The sequence below is a fragment of the Grampus griseus genome (assembly GCF_964374135.1).
Source record: "Grampus griseus genome assembly, chromosome: 20".
NCBI lineage: Eukaryota > Metazoa > Chordata > Mammalia > Artiodactyla > Delphinidae > Grampus > Grampus griseus.
The window spans coordinates 38,212,624-38,230,765 of NC_139014.1; the positions used below are offsets into that span (position 1 = coordinate 38,212,624).

The window sequence follows — 18,142 nt, forward strand, 5'->3', positions numbered from 1 at the left end:
ATGTATGGGGTACCTGGAGCAGCCAAAGCACGTTGGAAAAGACGAACAAAGGTGGAGGACTCATTCTGCTGGGTTTCAAAACACACTGCAAGGCTTCAGTAATCAACACAGTGTGGTATTGGCATACAGATCAGATCAATGGAAGATAACGGAGACCCAGAAGTAAGCCCTTACATTTACAGTCAGCTGATTCTGACAAGGGTGTCAAAGCCACTCAGTAGGGAAAAAAATACTCTCTTCAACAAGTGGTGCTGGGACAACTAGCTACCTACATGCAAAAGAATGAAGTCGGATCCCTTACATCACACCACATACAAAAATTAACTCAAAATGGGACTTCCCTGGTGGCGTAGTGGATAGGACTCCATGCTCCCAATGCAGGGGGCCCGGGTTTGATCCCTGGTCAGGGAACTAGATCCCACATGCATGCCTCAACTGGGAGTTCACATGCCAAAACTAAGGAGCCCGCGTGCCGCATCTGGGGAGCCAGCTGGGCCTCAACTAAGGAGCCTGCCTGCTGCAACTAAGACCCAGCACAACCAAATAAATAAATATTCAAAAAAAAAAGTTCAAAGAAAATATATTTTAAAAAATAACTCAAAATGGTTCATAGACCTAAATGTAAGACTTTCAGGAAAAAAAGTAAGAGCAAATCTTTGTCACCAATGGGTTGGGCATTGGTTCCTTAGTTAAGACACCAAAGCACAAACAGGTGAAGAACAGATAAATTGAACTATACCAAAATTAATAATATATGCTGCAAACAATGCCAGCAAGAAAGTGAAATGACTACCCAAAGATGGGAGAAAATATCTGCAAATCATACTTCTGATAAGGGACTTATATCCAGAATATACAAACACTCTTATAACTCAACAATAAAAATGCAACCCAATTTAAAAAATGGCTGAAGGATTTGAATAGACATTTCTCCAAAGACGATATATAAAAGACCAGTAAATACATGGTGGTGCTCAACACCATTAGTCATCCAGGAAATACAAGAAAAAAACCACACTTGAGGCAGCACCTCACACCCAATAGGATGGCTATCATTAAAGTCAGATAGGTGCTGGGAAAACTGGACAGCTGCATGTAAAAGAACGAAAGAACATTTTCCCACACCATATACAGCAATAAACTCAAAATGGATTAAAGACCTATTGGAGAGGATGTGTAAAAAAGGGAACACTCCTACACCGTTGGTGGGGATGTAAACTGGTGCAGCCATTATAAAGAACACTATGGTGGTTTCTCAAAAAACTAAAAATAGTTACCATATGATCCTACTCCTGGGCATGTATCTGGAAAGACAAAAACTCTAATTCGAAAAGATACATGCACCCCAATGTTTGTGGCAGCACTACTTAAATAGCCAAGACATGGAAGCATCCTAAATGCCCATCAGCAGATGAATGGATAAAGAAGATGTGGTACATATATATAATGGAATATTACTCAACCATAAAAAAAGAATGAGGGACTTCCCTGGTGGCACAGTGGTTAAGAATCCTCCTGCCAGCACAGGGGGACACGGGTTCAATCCCTGGTCTGGGAAGATCCCACGTGCCACGAGGCAACTAAGCCCGTGCGCCTAGAGCCCATGCTCTGCAACAAGAGAAGCCACCGCAGTGAGAAGCCCGCGCACCGCAACGAAGACCCAACGCAGCCAGAAGTAAATAAATAAATGTATTTTTTTAAAAAAAAGAATGAAATAATGCCATCTGCAGCAACATGGATGTACCTAGAGATTATCATACTAAGTGAAGTAAGTCAGACAGAGAAAGGCAAATATCTTAAGATATTATTTATATGTGGAATCTAAAAAAATGATACAAATGAACTTATTTACAAAACAGAAATACTCTCACAGACACAGAAAACAAACATGGTTACCAAAGGGGAAGGGGAGTTTGGGAATAACAAACATTACTATATGTGAAATAGATAAACAACAAGGACCTACTGTGTAGCATACGTAACTAATTCAATATCTTGTAATAACAAATAATGGAAAAAATGTAAAAAAGAATATATATAAAATGTATATATATGTATATAACTGAATCACTTTGATGTACACCTGAAACTAACACAACATTGTAAATCGACTATAATTCGATTTTTAAAAAATGGATTAAAGACCTAAATGTAAGACCAGAAAACATTAAACTCCTAAAAGAAAACGTAAGTGGAATACTCTTGATGTAAACTGTAGCAATATTTTCTTGGATCTGTCTCCTAAAGCAAAGGAAATAAAAGCAAAAATAAACAAATGGGGCTTCCCTGGTGGCACAGTGGTTAAGAATCCGCCTTCCAAGGCAGGGGACACGGGTTCGTGCCCTGAAGATCCCACATGCCAAGGAGCAACTAAGCCCATACGCCACAACTACTGAGCCTGCGCTCTAGAGCCCGTGTGCCACAACTACTGAGCCCACGTGCCACAACTACTGAAGTCCACGTGCCTAGAGCCCGTGCTCCGCAACAAGAGAAGCCACCACAATGAGAAGCCCGCGCACCGCAATGAAGAGTAGCCCCCGCTCGCCACAACGAAAGAAAGCCCACAGCAGCAACAAAGACCCAACGCAGCCCCAGAAAATAAATAGATAAACAAATGAAACCTAATTAAACTTAAAAACTGCACAGCAAAGGAAACCGTCAACAAAACATAAAGACAAGCTACTGAATGGGAGAAAATATTTGCAAATGATATGACTGATAAGGGGTTAATATGCAAAATATAATCAATATAAACAGTTTATACAGCTCAACATCAAAAAAGCAAACAACCCAATTAAAAAATGGGGAGAAGACCTGAACAGAAGTTTTTTTACAAATAAAAACCACAGATGGTTAACCGGCACATAAGCAGATGCTCAACATCGTCCACCATCAGGGAAATGCAAATTGAAACCACAATGAGATGGGACTTCCCTGGTGGGTCAGTGGTTAAGAATCCACCTGCCAATGTAGGGGACACGGGTTTGAGCCCCAGTCTGGGAAGATCCCACGTGCCACAGAGCAACTAAGCCCATGTGCCACAACTACTGAGCCTGCGCTCTAGAGCCCGAGCCACAACTGTCAAGCCCAGGTGCTGCAACTACTGAAGTCCGTATGCATAAAGCCTGTACTCCGCAACAAGCAAAGCCACTGAAATGAAAAACCCTCACAGCGCAATGAAAAGCAGTCCCCACTCTCCACAGAGAAAGCCCGTGCACAGCAACGAAGACCCAACGCAGCCCAAAATAAATACATAAACTAAAAAAAAACAAAACACAATGAGATACCACTTCACACCAGTCAGAATGGCCATCATCAAAAAGACCACAAATAACACCCTTTGGTGAGGATGTGAAATAAAGAGAACCCTCACACACTGTTGGTGGGAATGCAAATTGGTGCAGCCACTATGGAAAACAGTCTGGCAGTTTCTAAACAAAGTAAAAATAGAGCCACCATGTGACCCAGCAGTTGCACTCCTAGGTACATATCCAAAGGAAATGAACAAACTAATCGGAAAAGATACACGCACCCCAATGCTCATAGCAGCACTATCTAAAACAGCCAAGATATGGAAGCAACCTAAGTGTCCATCAATAGGTAAATGACTAAAGAAGCTGTGGTACATATATGCAATGGAAGACTAGTCAGCCATAAAAGAGAATGAAATAATGCCATCTGCGACAACATGCATGGACTTGGAGAATATTATGCTCAGTGAACTAAGTCAGACAGAGAAAGACAAATACTGTATGATATCATTTATATGCGGAATCTAAAAAATCAAATAGACTAGTGAACATAACAAAAAAGGAAGAGGCAGATCTAGAGAACTAGTGGTTACCAGTGGGAAGATGGGAGGGGGAGGGGCAAGATAAGAGTAGGGGATTAAGAGGTACAAACTTCAATGTACAAAATAAGTTACAAGGATATTTAGTACAACACAGGAAATATAGCCAATATTTTATAACTGCAAATGGAATATAACCCTTAAATACTGTGAGTCACTGTCGCACGCCTGAAACTTACATAATATTGTACCTCAATTATACCTCCATTTTTAAAACTAATTTTTTAAAAAGTCAAATAATAGCTTTCTGTTCGTGAGGATGTGGAGAAAAAGGAACCCTGATACACTGTTGGTGGGAATGTAAAATGATTCAATCGCTTTGGAAAACAGTCTGGCAGTTTTTAAAATGGTTAAACAGAGTGATATGACCCAACAATTCCACTCCTAGGTATATACTCAAGAGAGACGAAAACATGCCCACACGAACACTCGTATGTGAATGTTCACAGCATCGTATTTGTAACAGACAAAAGGTGGAAACAACCCCCATGTCCATCAGTTGACGAACAGGGAAACAAAATGTGTTCTGTCCATACGATGCGTTATTATTCAGCTATAAAAGAAGTAAAATGCTGACACCTGCTACAACATGGACAGCCCTCAACAGCACTACACTCAGGGAAAGGAGGCAGAGACCAGAGACCACAGGTTGTGGATTCCGTTTATGTAAGACATTCACACCAGGTAAACCCACAGAAACAGGGTTTCTTTCTGGAGTGAAGAAAACACTCTGAAAGCAGACAGTAGTGATGGCTGCACAACTCTGGTAATATAGTAAATAACAACTCTGTTAATACACTAATAACTGATAATCTCTTAATAGAATGTTAATACACCGAACTGCATATATTAAAAGAATGAGTTTTATGATATGTGAATCTGAGTGAAGTGTTTTTTTAAACTAGTCAGTTGCGTTAAAAACCAATTCAGGGGATTCCCTGGTGGCGCAGTGGTTGAGAGTCCGCCTGCCGATGGGTTCGTGCCCCGGTCGGGGAAGATCCCACATGCCGCGGAGCGGCTGGGCCCATGAGCCATGGCCACTGAGCATGCACGTCCGGAGCCTGTGCTCCGCAACGGGGGAAGCCGCGGCAGTGAGAGGCCCGCGTACCGCAAAACAAACAAACAAAACAATTCAGTACAACCAATACAGTGCTTTAAATACAATGGAACTGCATTGTTTGAACCCAACATTCTCGTGTATTTGACAGCTACGGGACAAACTACTACCAGGACATTTTTTTTTTTTACCACAAGGGTTGCATGAGTTTAAAATATTTTACACGTTAACTGTGCCAATGTTTAATTAACTTTGCCTGTCAGGTTTGTTAAGCTGCATCACTGCCCCGTAGTTAAAATGACGACTTTGAACCAAAATCACGAGGCTGGCCAGGAGCCTGTGGGGCGGGGGCGGGGGGCAGTAAGAGGGGAGCTGACCTCGATGTCTCTTAGGGAGCAACCTCCTGGGGGTTGATTCCCTCCTGTAATGGTTCTGTTCGTGACAGAATCTTGTGGACAAAGCGTGCAGCTTCAGACGACACGCCACGCAAGTCCCCTCCCGGCCTCTTCCCCTCCGTGCTCAGGTCACTCCTGGTTACTCTGCCCACGCGATGTCAGCCACACCTCTGGGGGTCTCCTCGGTGTGCCTGCCCATCACTGGATGAGCCCCCAGACAACTGCCGCTCCGCACAAGCCACCGACTCGGCCTGAACTACCTTCTGAATCACGAAAATACCGACGGTTCCGCCCACCTGCTTCCACAACCCGGAGACCCGGGAACCACGCAGCCTCGGCCGCGACCCCCTCTGGCTCTCCTGGAGAACCAGACACGCCGGCCTGTGCCCTGCCCCCAGCCCAGCTGCCCCTCCTCACGCCTCTCCCGTCAGAGCGGGGCTCTGGTCACCTCGTATGGTCACCCACCCTCAAGGGACAGAACAGCCTCCGAAGTGGAGGCTGACCTTAGTGCTGTAGCCTCGCCAGCACCCAGGCCCTCAGAGAAAACATTGTTTTCCTTCCAGAAAGGCTGTTAATCTGGGACTTGATTAGCTCCGATTCAAATTCCCACCGCTACGATGACAATAACTAAAACAATATAAATAAAATTACATTAAGTAAAAGACTACGTGAGATGAGCTCATTTCACAACTTCTGCAACATCAACCTGGATGGTGGGGCTGGATGGTCCGCTGCGCACAGTGCTGGGACGCCGGACACTGCCGGCTTCCGGAAGGAAGGCGCAGGCCCCACGCGGGCCGGGCGGACACTCGGAAGACACTGGGGGTCCCCCAAGCAACACCCCCAAATCTTCACTCCTCGAGAGGCTCCTGCCTTGGCCAACGGTTTCTAAATAGCTGGATGTTCCCCCACCACCACCACCAAAAAAAGTTTTGTTTAATAAGTAGCCGCCATTCGAATGAACAAAAGGCAGAAACACACAACGCTAGTCGACTAGGGGAGAGCGCGTTTATTCGAGGCGGCGGGCCCAGCTCAGGGGAGAAACACGGTCACTGTGAAGCCATGTCTGTGACTTCCAATCTGAGAATACAGCTTTGGTTAAGTAAGGAAAGTAAGTTTCGGGTTTACGTATCTGACACTCTAAGTCAGAGGTAACTTTAAATCGAGAGGAACACGCCATGGGGGGAGGGGTCCCCAGGGGCCGGGAGATGAGGGAGGAGACCCAGGGGTGCCCACCGGGCCTGAGCGACAGGAGAGAGCAACTGCTGTCCAGATGTCTTCGGAGCTGCCTCCGGGACAGTTCAAACATGTCACATCCCTGCCCTGGGAACGAGGACAGCCCAGTGAGGCCACCCCCGGGACCCGCCTCGCCTCGGTGATACCGAGCAAAGCCACGAGTGTCACGGTGAAGGCCAGTTCTCAATGCACACACAGCCTAACCTCTCCGAATGTGAGAATGCTAAAACTTAAAATCCTAACACGTGGAAACGGGAGCAGCTTCTGGACACTCCTGTTTCCACGTGTTACGATTGCTCACTTCACCTTACACACCAGGGGCTGCCAGGCGCCAAGCTCTCAGTGCTCATCCCTTCTACTGAGTGATTCCCAAGGATGACGGCCACTCCTCGCTGTGCCATCCCCTGCCCCTCCCCCCAGGAGCTGGAGGCAGCAGGGAGGGAGGGACCGTCACCTCTGGCCATCCAGGTTCCGCCTGCTAGATGGGGGCTGAGGGAGCACTGAGGGGCCCGAGGGCTGGACCGACGGGTCAGGGGAAGCCGGGGAGGCCCCAGAACCAGGCAAGGGGCTCGGCGAGCCACCGTGACGAGGCGGTGGCCCTCCCTGCACGCGCAACCCTGACGGAGGCACCCGGCACCCGGTCCAAAAGCCCGCCCTTGCGCTGCACAGCATGGCCTCTTCCTCGTAAACCCCAACACTCTCTAGGGAACTGTACCATTTAACAAAGGAGAATTTAACGGGACTGGCTTTCCTTGCACAACACGTGGGATTCCGGCCCCGGAAGCGCGCGGCTCCTAGCAGGAATGTGGCCGTGGCCCCCGAGGGTCGCTCCAGCTCGAGGGACGCCGGCCCCACCTCCCCACGTGCAGGCGTCTCAGCGACTCCCCTTTTTGTGAGGGAAAAAGGTGTACTTGGTGGGGTTAAACTCCTCCCAGATGCGCTCAAACTCCTCCAGAAAGAGCCGCACGCACTCCTCGTCCTCTATGATGAGCACGTTCTCCCGGTTGCTCTGAATGGCCTGAGTGGTCCAGTTCAGCGAGCCAGTGATCAGCACCTTCTTGTCCACGATCGCGAACTTGTGGTGCATGTAGCCCAGATCCTGGTCGTGCCGGACCTGGATCCCTGCAAAAAGTGAGACGTCACTGCTGCCTGTCACCCCGACTGAGCCGCCGGCTGGGCGCTCCGTCTCATCACCCCCACGCGGGGGCCCCTCGCTCCCTCCCCCCAGCCCCTCCTCTCACCACCCATCGCTACAGTTCAGGCTCCTTCTGCAGCATGGATGTGTTCACATGACTGATGGCGCTCGTGTCCGGTTTCGCGGGCTACCATCACGTCTGGATGGTGACGGCGGCTGAGCCAAGCAGGGACCCGCCCCACCAGCCCCAGGAGGCGGCGTGGAGGACACAGAGGCATCGGGGTGGGGGGGACCGCAGAGCCGAGGGCCGGGTGGCGGCAGGGACGCGTGACTCAGTTCCTCTGGAAACAGGCCCTGTTCCCAGCCCCTGATCCGGGGCAGGCTCCCCACCCCCACCAGGGCATACGACCCACATCATCCTTCAGTTACTGGTTCCAGGACGATCCAGTGGTGACTGGTGCAAAACCCATCTGCTTGGGTTCACTTGCCCCTAAGGTCTCACTCAGGCCCAGAAGCAGATCCCCTTCAGTCAGCACCTTGTAAGGGGGACAAGCCTGGCGGGAGGGAACAGCACAGGAGACACCGGGCCCTGGCCCTGAAGCCGTGGCTCTGGCCCTGTGACCACCCCGCTCACACAGCCTCTCTGCCTGTTGGAGCTCACGGAGCCCAAGGTGCACCCGGCAGCCCCTCCTCGTGACTCCCACCTTCGACCACAGGATCGCCTGCCACTCCTCACACGACAGCATGGGCCCTCATGCGTGTCACGTCGCGGGCAGCTGTCCTGCGACATCTCCTGACCCTTCCTGGTGCCTCAGGACTCCTGCTGCAGTCAGCCCCCCACCGTTCAGCACTGTGTCCCCAGAGCCTGGAACCGGTCCAGGCAAATAGAGGCTCACAGAGAGACCGGTTCAACAGTGAGTGACAAACGACGGCCTGGATGCCCTCAGAGGGGTATCAAGGTTTAGACGGGGTCTGGTCGCGGGGCCCTTTAAGGTTCTTCCCAAACCTGAGGTCCTACGGTTCTCTAAAAACCTAAACAAAATAAAACCGCTATGCCGAAACATAGCCAAGTTTCCCCATCGAAAGAACCAGCAGATCAGGACAACACATGGCTACCAGGAAGAGCGGAAGCCAACGGTCCTCAACGTTTACACTAGGTTTCCAACCCTGCCCACACGGAAGCAGACGGAAAAGCAGCAGAAGACTGAAGTGCGTTCCCATCAGGAGAGCAGGCAAGAGGCCCATGCAAGCTGGGCTGAGAGCAGCCGGGACAGTTCTTAAAGGCCCCACGCATCTTTCGGCCACAGCGGCCACCAGAATTGACAGGTCAAACAGATACTGGTGCAGGAATGTCCTTCCTGGGTGCCTCAGTGATCGAGAGAAGGGCACGAGGTTCAGACTCCGAATAGCTCACACAGAACACAACGTCACACTGAGGCAGGAGGAGGAAGCAGAATTCACAGGTAAAGCAGGATGTGAATTTAGAACGTCTTCAAAATTATTCACACATCCGGGTTCATCTGTCCCCACTCCAGTGAGAGAGGCAGGCCAGCCACAGACCTGACTTCCCTGACATTTTGTAGCCTGAGAAACAAATTAACTGTCACCAACTAAACATTTCAGCTCCACGTTGTAGTGTATTTTTAAAATTCATTTCAGGGCTTCCCGGGTGGGGCAGTGGATAAGAATCCGCCTGCCAATGCAGGGGACGCGGGTTCGAGCTGGTCCGGGAAGATCCTACGTGCCGCGGAGCAACTAAGCCCGTGCGCCACAACTACTGAGCCTGCGCTCTAGAGCCCGAGAGCCACAACTACTGAGCCTGCGCTCTAGAGCCCGAGAGCCACAACTACTGGAGCTCGTGCTCCACAACGAGAAGCCACCGCAATGAGAAGCCCACACACCACAACGAAGAGTAGTTCCCCGCTCGCCGCAACCAGAGAAAAGCCCACGCGCAGCAACGAAGACCCAACGCATTCAAAAAATAAAATAAATTTTAAAAAATTCATTTCAGAAGCTCCAAAATGAAATTCACTAACGAGTTTAAGGGGAAAAGCCTTTTCCTCCCTTTGGTCCTTAAGCAGACGCAGCCTCTCTGCACACCTGCGCCCTGACCAGCTTCTGCTGGCAGACCTGCTTCCAGCCTCGGCCCCTCCCGGGGCTGTCGCCCAGGTTGCGGGCTCAGACGCTCTGCACAGAAGCTCCTGAGGAGACCTTGGAGTTTCCCCAGACCTTGCAAGGCCGCCAGGGGACGCGAGAGGGTCTCCCCGGTCCTCAGGCCCCCGCCCCAAACACCCACGCCATCCTGGCTCTGCCTCCCGCCTCCCAGGCCCCGCGCCCGGCCTACCTGCCTTGCGGAGCAGCCCAATCTGTGAGCCACTGAGGGCCATGTAGTCGCAGTCGGTGACCACGCGAACGCGCACCCCGCGCTGGTGCAGCAGCTGCACTGCGCGGCCCAGCTGCGGGCTGGAGAAGGCGAACAGGCAGAGCTCGAGGCTGGCGCGGGCTGCCAGCAGGGCACGCAACAGGCGGCTCAGCGAGCTCTCGCCGTGGGGCAGGTTGCAAGGGCAGCCCGAGGGCGCGGTACCCGGAACCCGGAACAGGGCCTCGGTGCACGTCACCTGCGACGGGAAGAACAGCACCTCGCGCCGCGGCGGCCGCCGCCCGGACCACAGCCAGCGCAGCACAGCGGGTAGCGCCTCCAGGGCCAGCGCGAGGCCTCCGACAACAGCAGCCACCACTTGCCAGCGTAACGGCCCCATCTCGCCTTTGGCGTCTGAGGCCCCGCCTACCACGTGCGCCCGCTGCCCACTGCGCCTGCGCGCCTGCCTGCCGCCCATCTGCGCCTGCGCATTCAGCGCCCATCGCCCACTGCGCCTGTGCGCCCGCCGTCCACGGGCCACGTGCGCCCTCCGCCCCGGGGCACTTGCTCCTGCGCTTTCGGCGCCCATTGCCCACTGCGCCTGCGCACCCGCCTGCCGCCTACGTGCGCCCGCCCACACTGCGCCTGCGCACCCAACGCCCAAGGGACCCAGGAGGCAACCAAAGAAAACCCACAGGGGCTTCCCTGGTGGCGCAGTGGTTAAGAATCCGCCTGCCGATGCAGGGGATGCGGGTTCGTGCCCCGGTCCGGGACGATCCCACATGCCGCGGAGCGGCTGGGCTCGTGAGCCATGGCCGCTGAGCCTGCGCATCCGGAGCGGAGAGGCCACGGTGGTGAGAGGCCTGCGTACCGCAAAAAAAAAAAAAAAAAAAAAAAAAAAAACTGGTGAAATCTAAATAAAGTCTGGACTTTAATAGTAATGTACCAATGTCAGTTTCTTCACCTTGGCAAATGAATTACAATAATGGAAGATGCTATCTTTGAAACTTTTTGGTAAATCTAAAATTATTCTGAATTAAAAGTTTATTTAAAATGTTAAACACACACCTTCCATATGGTCCAGCTGTCCCACTCCTAGGTATGACCAAAGAGAAATGAAAGCGTATCCCACACAAAGACCTGTACGCAAATGTTCAGAGCAGGTTTACTTGTAATAACTCAAATCTAGAAACAACATAAATGTCCGTCAACAGATAAACTTTTGCATATTAATGCAACAGAATATTTAGCAATAAAAAGAAATAAATTATTGATATATACTACCACATGGACGGATTTCAATTATGCTGACTGAAAAAAGCCAGAAAAAAAGAGTACAGACTTATGATTCCATTTATATAAAATTCTAGGAAATGCAAACTATAGTGACAGAAAGCAGATCTCTGGTTGCCTAGAGGTGAGGGAAGGGCAGGAGGGATTAGAGACATGTGATAGATATGTTTATTATCTTGGTGGTAGTGATGGTTTCACGGGCATATTCGTATGTAAAACTTGTCAAATTACGTGGCTTAAATAAAACTTTTTTAATAGAGTTCCTGAGTTTAACTCTGGCTCCCCTGCTTCCTAACTGCAGGACCTCAGGCAAGTGGCTTCATCTCTTTGAGCCTCACTTTCTTCATTTGGAATGATAATAAAGAATGAGAAGAAGGACTTCCTGTCACGGCAGTATAAAGAGGTGCTCAATTCCTCCTTGCAAAGAACAAACAAATTGGGACTTCCCTGGCAGTCCAGTGGTTAGGACTCCGAGCTCTCAGTGCTGAGGGCCCGGGTTCGATCCCTGGTCAGGGAACTAAACTCCCACAAGCCTCGCGGTGCAGCAAAGAACAAAAACCAAAAAAACCCCATAAAACTGGGGGAAATGGTCAAGAACAACAACTTCAGGGCATTGGAAATACCGCAAAGGCAGACATCAAAATGAGAAGTGTTCGCTTTTAAAACCCGGCGGTGCTTAGGATAGGAGCAGGAGGAGTCCGTGACCCTGTGGACTGAGGCTCCCATCCCTTCAAAACCCACCCCTCAACCCTGGTTGGAAAAAGTAGCTGTCTTACCAATGTGGGACTGGCTGCAGAAACCTACAGTTGTGCTGGCCAAAAATGGTGGATTCAGTTGTGAATGAATGATCAAAACACGCAGCCTTACCAGCCCAAGAGGCAGTCCAAGTTAGGGCAAGCAGCAGATCAGTCAAAAATGTGACAGACATCCTGGAAGTGAGAAAACCATAAAAGGGCTGAGTTATGTTCTCCCCACATGCCTGGCTAACTGGGGAGCAACGTATGAGTGGGAGAGACCCAGGAGAGCATGGGGAAAAGTGAAAGCCAAGGGGCTTTTGAAAGCATTCCCCAACCCAGATTGATCAGCAGAGGGTATGAGGCCTACAGGCTCAGAGTATTTGGGTTAAACCAAAATCACTGCTGACTACCACATTAGAAAGACTCAGGGGTGACCCCTACGAATAAATAAAAATAATCTTAAAAAAACGAGCAGACACACCAGTGGCTGCAGAGTGCAGGGGAAGAGATGCTGAAGTTTAAGTCCAGGTAAGTTTCCAAAGGACAACCACCTCAGAAAAATAAAGTCCAGAGTTGCTACACTCTATTATCAAAAATGTCCAGTTGTCAACCAAAGCCTACTAGACATGCAAAGAAACAGGAGGTTTTTTTCAACAAAAAATACTAAGCTTTCCAATCTATTCTAATCTATATCATTTCCTTCCTTCTGCTAGCTTTGGGTTTAGTTTGTTGTTTTCTAGTTCCTTAAGTTGTAAAGTTAGGTTATTGACCTCAGATCTTTCTTCTTTTTTAATATAAGCATTTGTAGCTGTAAATTTCCCCCTCAGCACTGCTTTCACTGCATTCCATAAATTTTGTTGTGTTTTCATTTTCATTTGTTCTAATTTCCCTTGTAATTTCTTCTTGATCCATTGGTTGTTTAAAAGTGTATTGTTGGGGCTTCCCTGGTGGCGCAGTGGTTGAGAGTCCGCCTGCCGATGCAGAGGATACAGGTTCGTGCCCCGGTCCGGGAAGATCCCACATGCCGCGGAGCAGCTGGGCCCGTGAGCCATGGCCACAGAGCCTGTGCGTCTGGAGCCTGTGCTCCGCAACGGTAGAGGCCACAACAGTGAGAGGCCCGTGTACCGAAAAAAAAAAAAAGTGTGTTGTTGGACTTCCCTGGTGCTGCAGTGGTTAAGAACATGCCTGCCAATAGAGGGGACATGGGTTCGAGCCCTGGTCCGGGAAGATCCCACATACCACGGAGCAACTAAGCCCATGAGCCACGGCTACTGAGCCTGCGCTCTAGAGCCCACGAGCCACAATAACTGAGCCCACGTGCTGCAACTACTGAAGCCTGCGTGCCTAGAGCCCGTGCTCCGCAACAAGAGAAGCCACCACAATGAGAAGCCATCGCTCGCCGCAACTAGAGAGAGCCTGCGCACAGCAACGAAGACCCAACGCAGCCAAAAATAATAAATAAAATCAATTTTTTAAAAAGTGTATTGTTTACAAAGTGACCAACAAGAGATTAATCTCCAAAATATACACACAGCTTATGTAGCTCTATGTCAAAAAAACAAACAACCTAATCAAAAAATGGGCAGAAGATCTAAACAGACATTTCTCCAAAGAAGATATACAGATGGCCAAAAACCACATGAAAAGATGCTCAACATCAGTAATTATCAGAAAAATGCAAAACAAAACTACAGTGGGCACCAGCACACCGGTCAGAACGGCCATCATCAAAAGGTCTACAAACAATAAATGCTGGAGAGGGTGTGGAGAAAAGGGAACCCTCCTACACTCCTGGTGGGAATGTAAGTTGGTACAGCCACTATGGAGAACAGTATGGAGGTTCCTTAAAAAACTAAAATGGAGGGCTTCCCTGGTGGTGCAGTGGTTGAGAGTCCACCTGCCGAGGCAGGGGACACGGGTTCGTGCCCCGGTCCGGGAAGATCCCACATCTTCCGGAGCGGCTGGGCCTGCGAGCCATGGCCACTGAGCCTGCACGTCCAGAGCCTGTGCTCCGTAACAGGAGAGGCCACAACAGTGAGAGGCCCGCGTACCGCAACAACAACAACAAAAAACTAAAATGGAATCACCATATAATCCTTCAATCCCACTCCTGGGCATATATCCTGAGAAAACCATAATCTGAAAAGATACATGCACCCCAATGTTCATTGCAGTACTATTTACAATAGCCAGGACATGGAAACAACCTAAATGTCCATTGACAGAGGAATGGATAAAGAAGATGTCGTACATATACACAATGGAATATTACTCAGCCATAAAAGACAATGAAATAATGCCATGTGCAGCAACATGGATGGACGTAGAGATTATCATACTATGCAAAGTAAGTCAGAAAGAGAAAGACAAATACCATATGATATCACTTACATGTGGAATCTAAAATATGACACAAATGAACATATCTACAAAACAGAAACAAACTTATGGTTACCAAAGGGGAAACGTGAGGGGAGGGATAAATCAGGAGCTTGGGATGAACACACACACACTACTGTATATAAGATAGGTAACCAACAAGAACCTACTGCATAGCACAGGGAACTCTATTTAATATTCTGTGATAACCTATATGAGAAAATCTGAAAAAGAATGCATATATGTCCATGTACAATTGAATCACTGGGCTGTACACCTGACACTGACACAACATTGTATATCAACTATACTCAAAAAAAAAAGTGTTGTTTAATTTCCCCAATTTTGTAACTTTTCCAGTTTTATGTTATTGATTTCGAACTTCATCTTGTGGTCAGAGAAGATACTTTGTATGATATCTATATGTTAAGATCTACTGAGATTTAATTTGAGGTCTAACCTATGGTCTATCCTGGAAAATGTCCCAAGTGCACTTGAGAAGACTGTGTGTGCTGCTGCTGTTGTGAGGAGTGCTCTGTAAATGTCTGTTAGATCTAGTTGGTTTATTGTGGTGTTTAAAGGACTATAGGACTATCCCCTGAGCATTTCTTCCTTATTTATCTTCTGTTTTTTTAATCCATTATTGTGAGTGGGGTAGAACGATTATTGTAGAACTATTTCTCCCTTCAATTCTCTCAGTTTCTGTTTCATATATTTTGATGGTTGGTCATTAGTTATGTTAAGTGTTTATAATTGTTATAACTTCTTGCTGTACTCTATTATACAGAAGCCTTTTGTTATATATAATATCCTTCTTTGTCTCTTGTAAACGTTTCTGACTTACAGCCTATGTTTCTGTATGCCCTATAGCTTTTTGGTTCCTCATTTCTTGCATTCCTGTCTCCTTTTTTGTTTTTTGGCAGTGAGCTGTCTAAACTCCTTCTTAACTTCCTCTTCCATATATTCTGTAGCCATTTTCCTTGTGTTTACCATAAGCATTCCATTTAACATCCTAAAGTTATAACATTCTAATTTGAAGTTATAGCAGCTTAACTTCAATAACAAAAATCCTCCTCCTTTACAGCTCTGTCCCACCCCTTTTGGTGGTTACATCTTTATACGTCATGTGCCACAAAACAGAAACTAGTAATTCTTCTCAATGTATTTCCTAAACGGTGTAGAAAACACAATTTGGAGTTACAAACCAAAGTTACAGTAACACAAGCTTTCACATTAATAGTTTTTTCTTCAAAGGTATGTTTCTTGGTTATAGAAAACAAAAAGTATGGTTACAAACCATTGTTATAGTAATTCTAGTTTTTATAATTGCCCATGTATTTATCTTTATTGAGATCTCTATTTCTCCATAGGGCTTTGAGGTACTGTCCAGTGTCCTTTCATGTCATCCTATAGGACTCCCCTGAGCAGTTCTTGCAGGACAGGTCTAATGACAACAAACCTCTCAGCTTTTATCTGGTAATGTCTTGATTTTTCCCTCACTTTTGAAGGACAGATTTGCTGGATAGAGGACTCTCGGTTGACTTTTTTGTTTTAGACTTTTAACATATCAACCCCCTTGTCTTCTGGCCTCCAAAATGTCCGATGAGAATTCTGCAGATATTCGTACTGAGGATTCACTTCTCTCTTGCTGTTTTCAAGACTTGCTCTGTCTTTTGAAAGTTTTTTTTAATTGTCTTTTGAATTTTATTTTATTATACAGTAGGTTCTTATTAGTTATCTATTGTTTACATATTAGTGTATATGTGTCAATCCCAATCTCCCAATTCATCCCACCACCAACAACCCCCCCCCCACTTTCCCCCGTTGTTCGTACATTTGTTCTCTGCATCTGTGTCTCTATTTCTGCTTTGCAAACCGGTTCATCTGTACCATTTTTCTAGGTACCACATATGTGTGTTAATATACGATATTTGTTTTTCTCTTTCTGACTTACTTCACTCTGTATGACAGTCTCTAGATCCATCCACGTCTCAACAAATGAACCAATTTCGTTCCTTTTTATGGCTGAGTAATATTCCATTGTATATATGTGCCACATCTTCTTTATCCATTCATCTGTCGATGAATGACCTGGCTATCGTAAATAGTGCTGCAATGAACACTGGGGTGCATGTGTCTTTTTGAATTCTGGTTTTCTCTGGGTATAGGCCAGTAGTGGGACTGCTGGATCATACGGTAATTCTATTTTTAGTTTTTTAAGGCACCTCCATACTGTTCTCCATGGTGGCTGCATCAATTTACATTCCCACCAACAGTGCAAGAGGGTTCCCTCTTCTCCACACCCTCTCCAGCATTTGTTGTTTGTAGATTTTCTGATGATGCCCATTCTAACTGGTGTGAGGTGATACCTCATTGTAGTTTTGATTTGCATTTCTCTAATGATTAGTGATGTTGAGCAGCTTTTCATGTGCTTCTTGGCCATCTGTATGTCTTCTTTGGAGAAATGTCTATTTAGGTGTTTTTTGTTGTTGTTGTTTGTTTGTTTTGCGGTACGCGGGCCTCTCACTGCTGTGGCCTCTTCCGTTGCGGCGCACAGGCTCCGGACACGCAGGCTCAGCGGCCATGGCTCACGGGCCCAGCCACTCCGCGGCACGTGGGATCTTCCCGGACCAGGGCACGAACCCGTGTCCCCTGCATCGGCAGGCGGACTCTCAACCACTGCGCCACCAGGGAAGCCCAAATGTCCTATAAACGTCAATTAAATCTATCTGGTCTACTGGTCATTTAAAGCTTGTGTTTATTAATTTTCTGTCTGGATGATCTGTCCATTGGTGTAAGTGAGGTGTAGAAGTCCCCCACTATTATAGTGTTACTGTCGATTTCCTCTTTTATAGCTGTTAGCAGTTGCCTTATGTATTGAGGTGCTCCCATGTTGGGTGCATATATCTTTATAATGGTTATATCTTCTTCTTGGATTGATCCCTTGATCATTATGCAGTGTCCTTCCTTGTCTCTTGTAACAGTCTTTATTTTAAAGTCTATTTTATCTGATATGAGTGCTGCTACAACAGCTTTCTTTTGATTTCCATCTGCATGGAATATCTTTTTCCATCCCCTCACTTTCAGTCTGTATGTCTCCCTAGGTCTGAAGTGGGTCTCTCACAGACAGCATATATATGGGTCTTGTTTTTGTATCCATTCAGCGAGCCTCTGTCTTTCGGCTGGAGCATTTAATCCATTCACGTTTAAGGTAATTATTGATATGCATGTTCCTATTACTATTTTCTTCATTGTTATGGGTTTGTTTTTGTAGATCCTTTTCTTCTCTTGTGTTTCCCACTTAGAGAAGTTCCTTTAGCATTTGTTGCAGAGCTGGTTTGGTGGTGCTGAATTCTCTTAGCTTTTGCTTGTCTGTAAAGCTTTTGATTTCTCCCACGAATCTGAATGAGATCCCTGCCGAGTAGAGTAATCTTGGTTGTAGGTTCTTCCCTTTCATCACTTTAAATATATCATGCCACTCCCCTCTGGCTTGTAGAATTTCTGCTGAGAAATCAGCTGTTAACCTTATGGGAGTTCCCTTATATGTTATTTGTTGTTTTTTCCCTTTTTGTTTTCAATAATTTTGTCATTTGATTACTATGTGTCTCAGTGTGTTTCTCCTTGGGTTTATCCTGCCTGGGACTCTGCGCTTCCTGGACTTGGGTAGTTGTTTCCTTTCCCATGTTAGGGAAGTTTTCGCC

At 47.4% G+C, this 18,142-nt stretch overlaps 2 protein-coding genes across 2 annotated transcripts in view; both read right to left on the reverse strand.

Moving 5' to 3' along the window:
• FLCN (folliculin) overlaps positions 1-18,142 on the reverse strand; it is a 57,315-nt gene that overhangs the window by 19,309 nt on the left and 19,864 nt on the right. The gene's annotated exons all lie outside the window — the stretch shown is intronic.
• On the reverse strand, positions 7,413-10,432 carry PLD6 (phospholipase D family member 6; the record flags this gene model as incomplete). The annotated part of the gene is made up of 2 exons (XM_082679386.1): positions 7,413-7,660; positions 10,018-10,432. 2 exons carry the CDS (start codon positions 10,430-10,432, stop codon positions 7,413-7,415), a joined length of 663 nt encoding a protein of 220 aa, XP_082535512.1.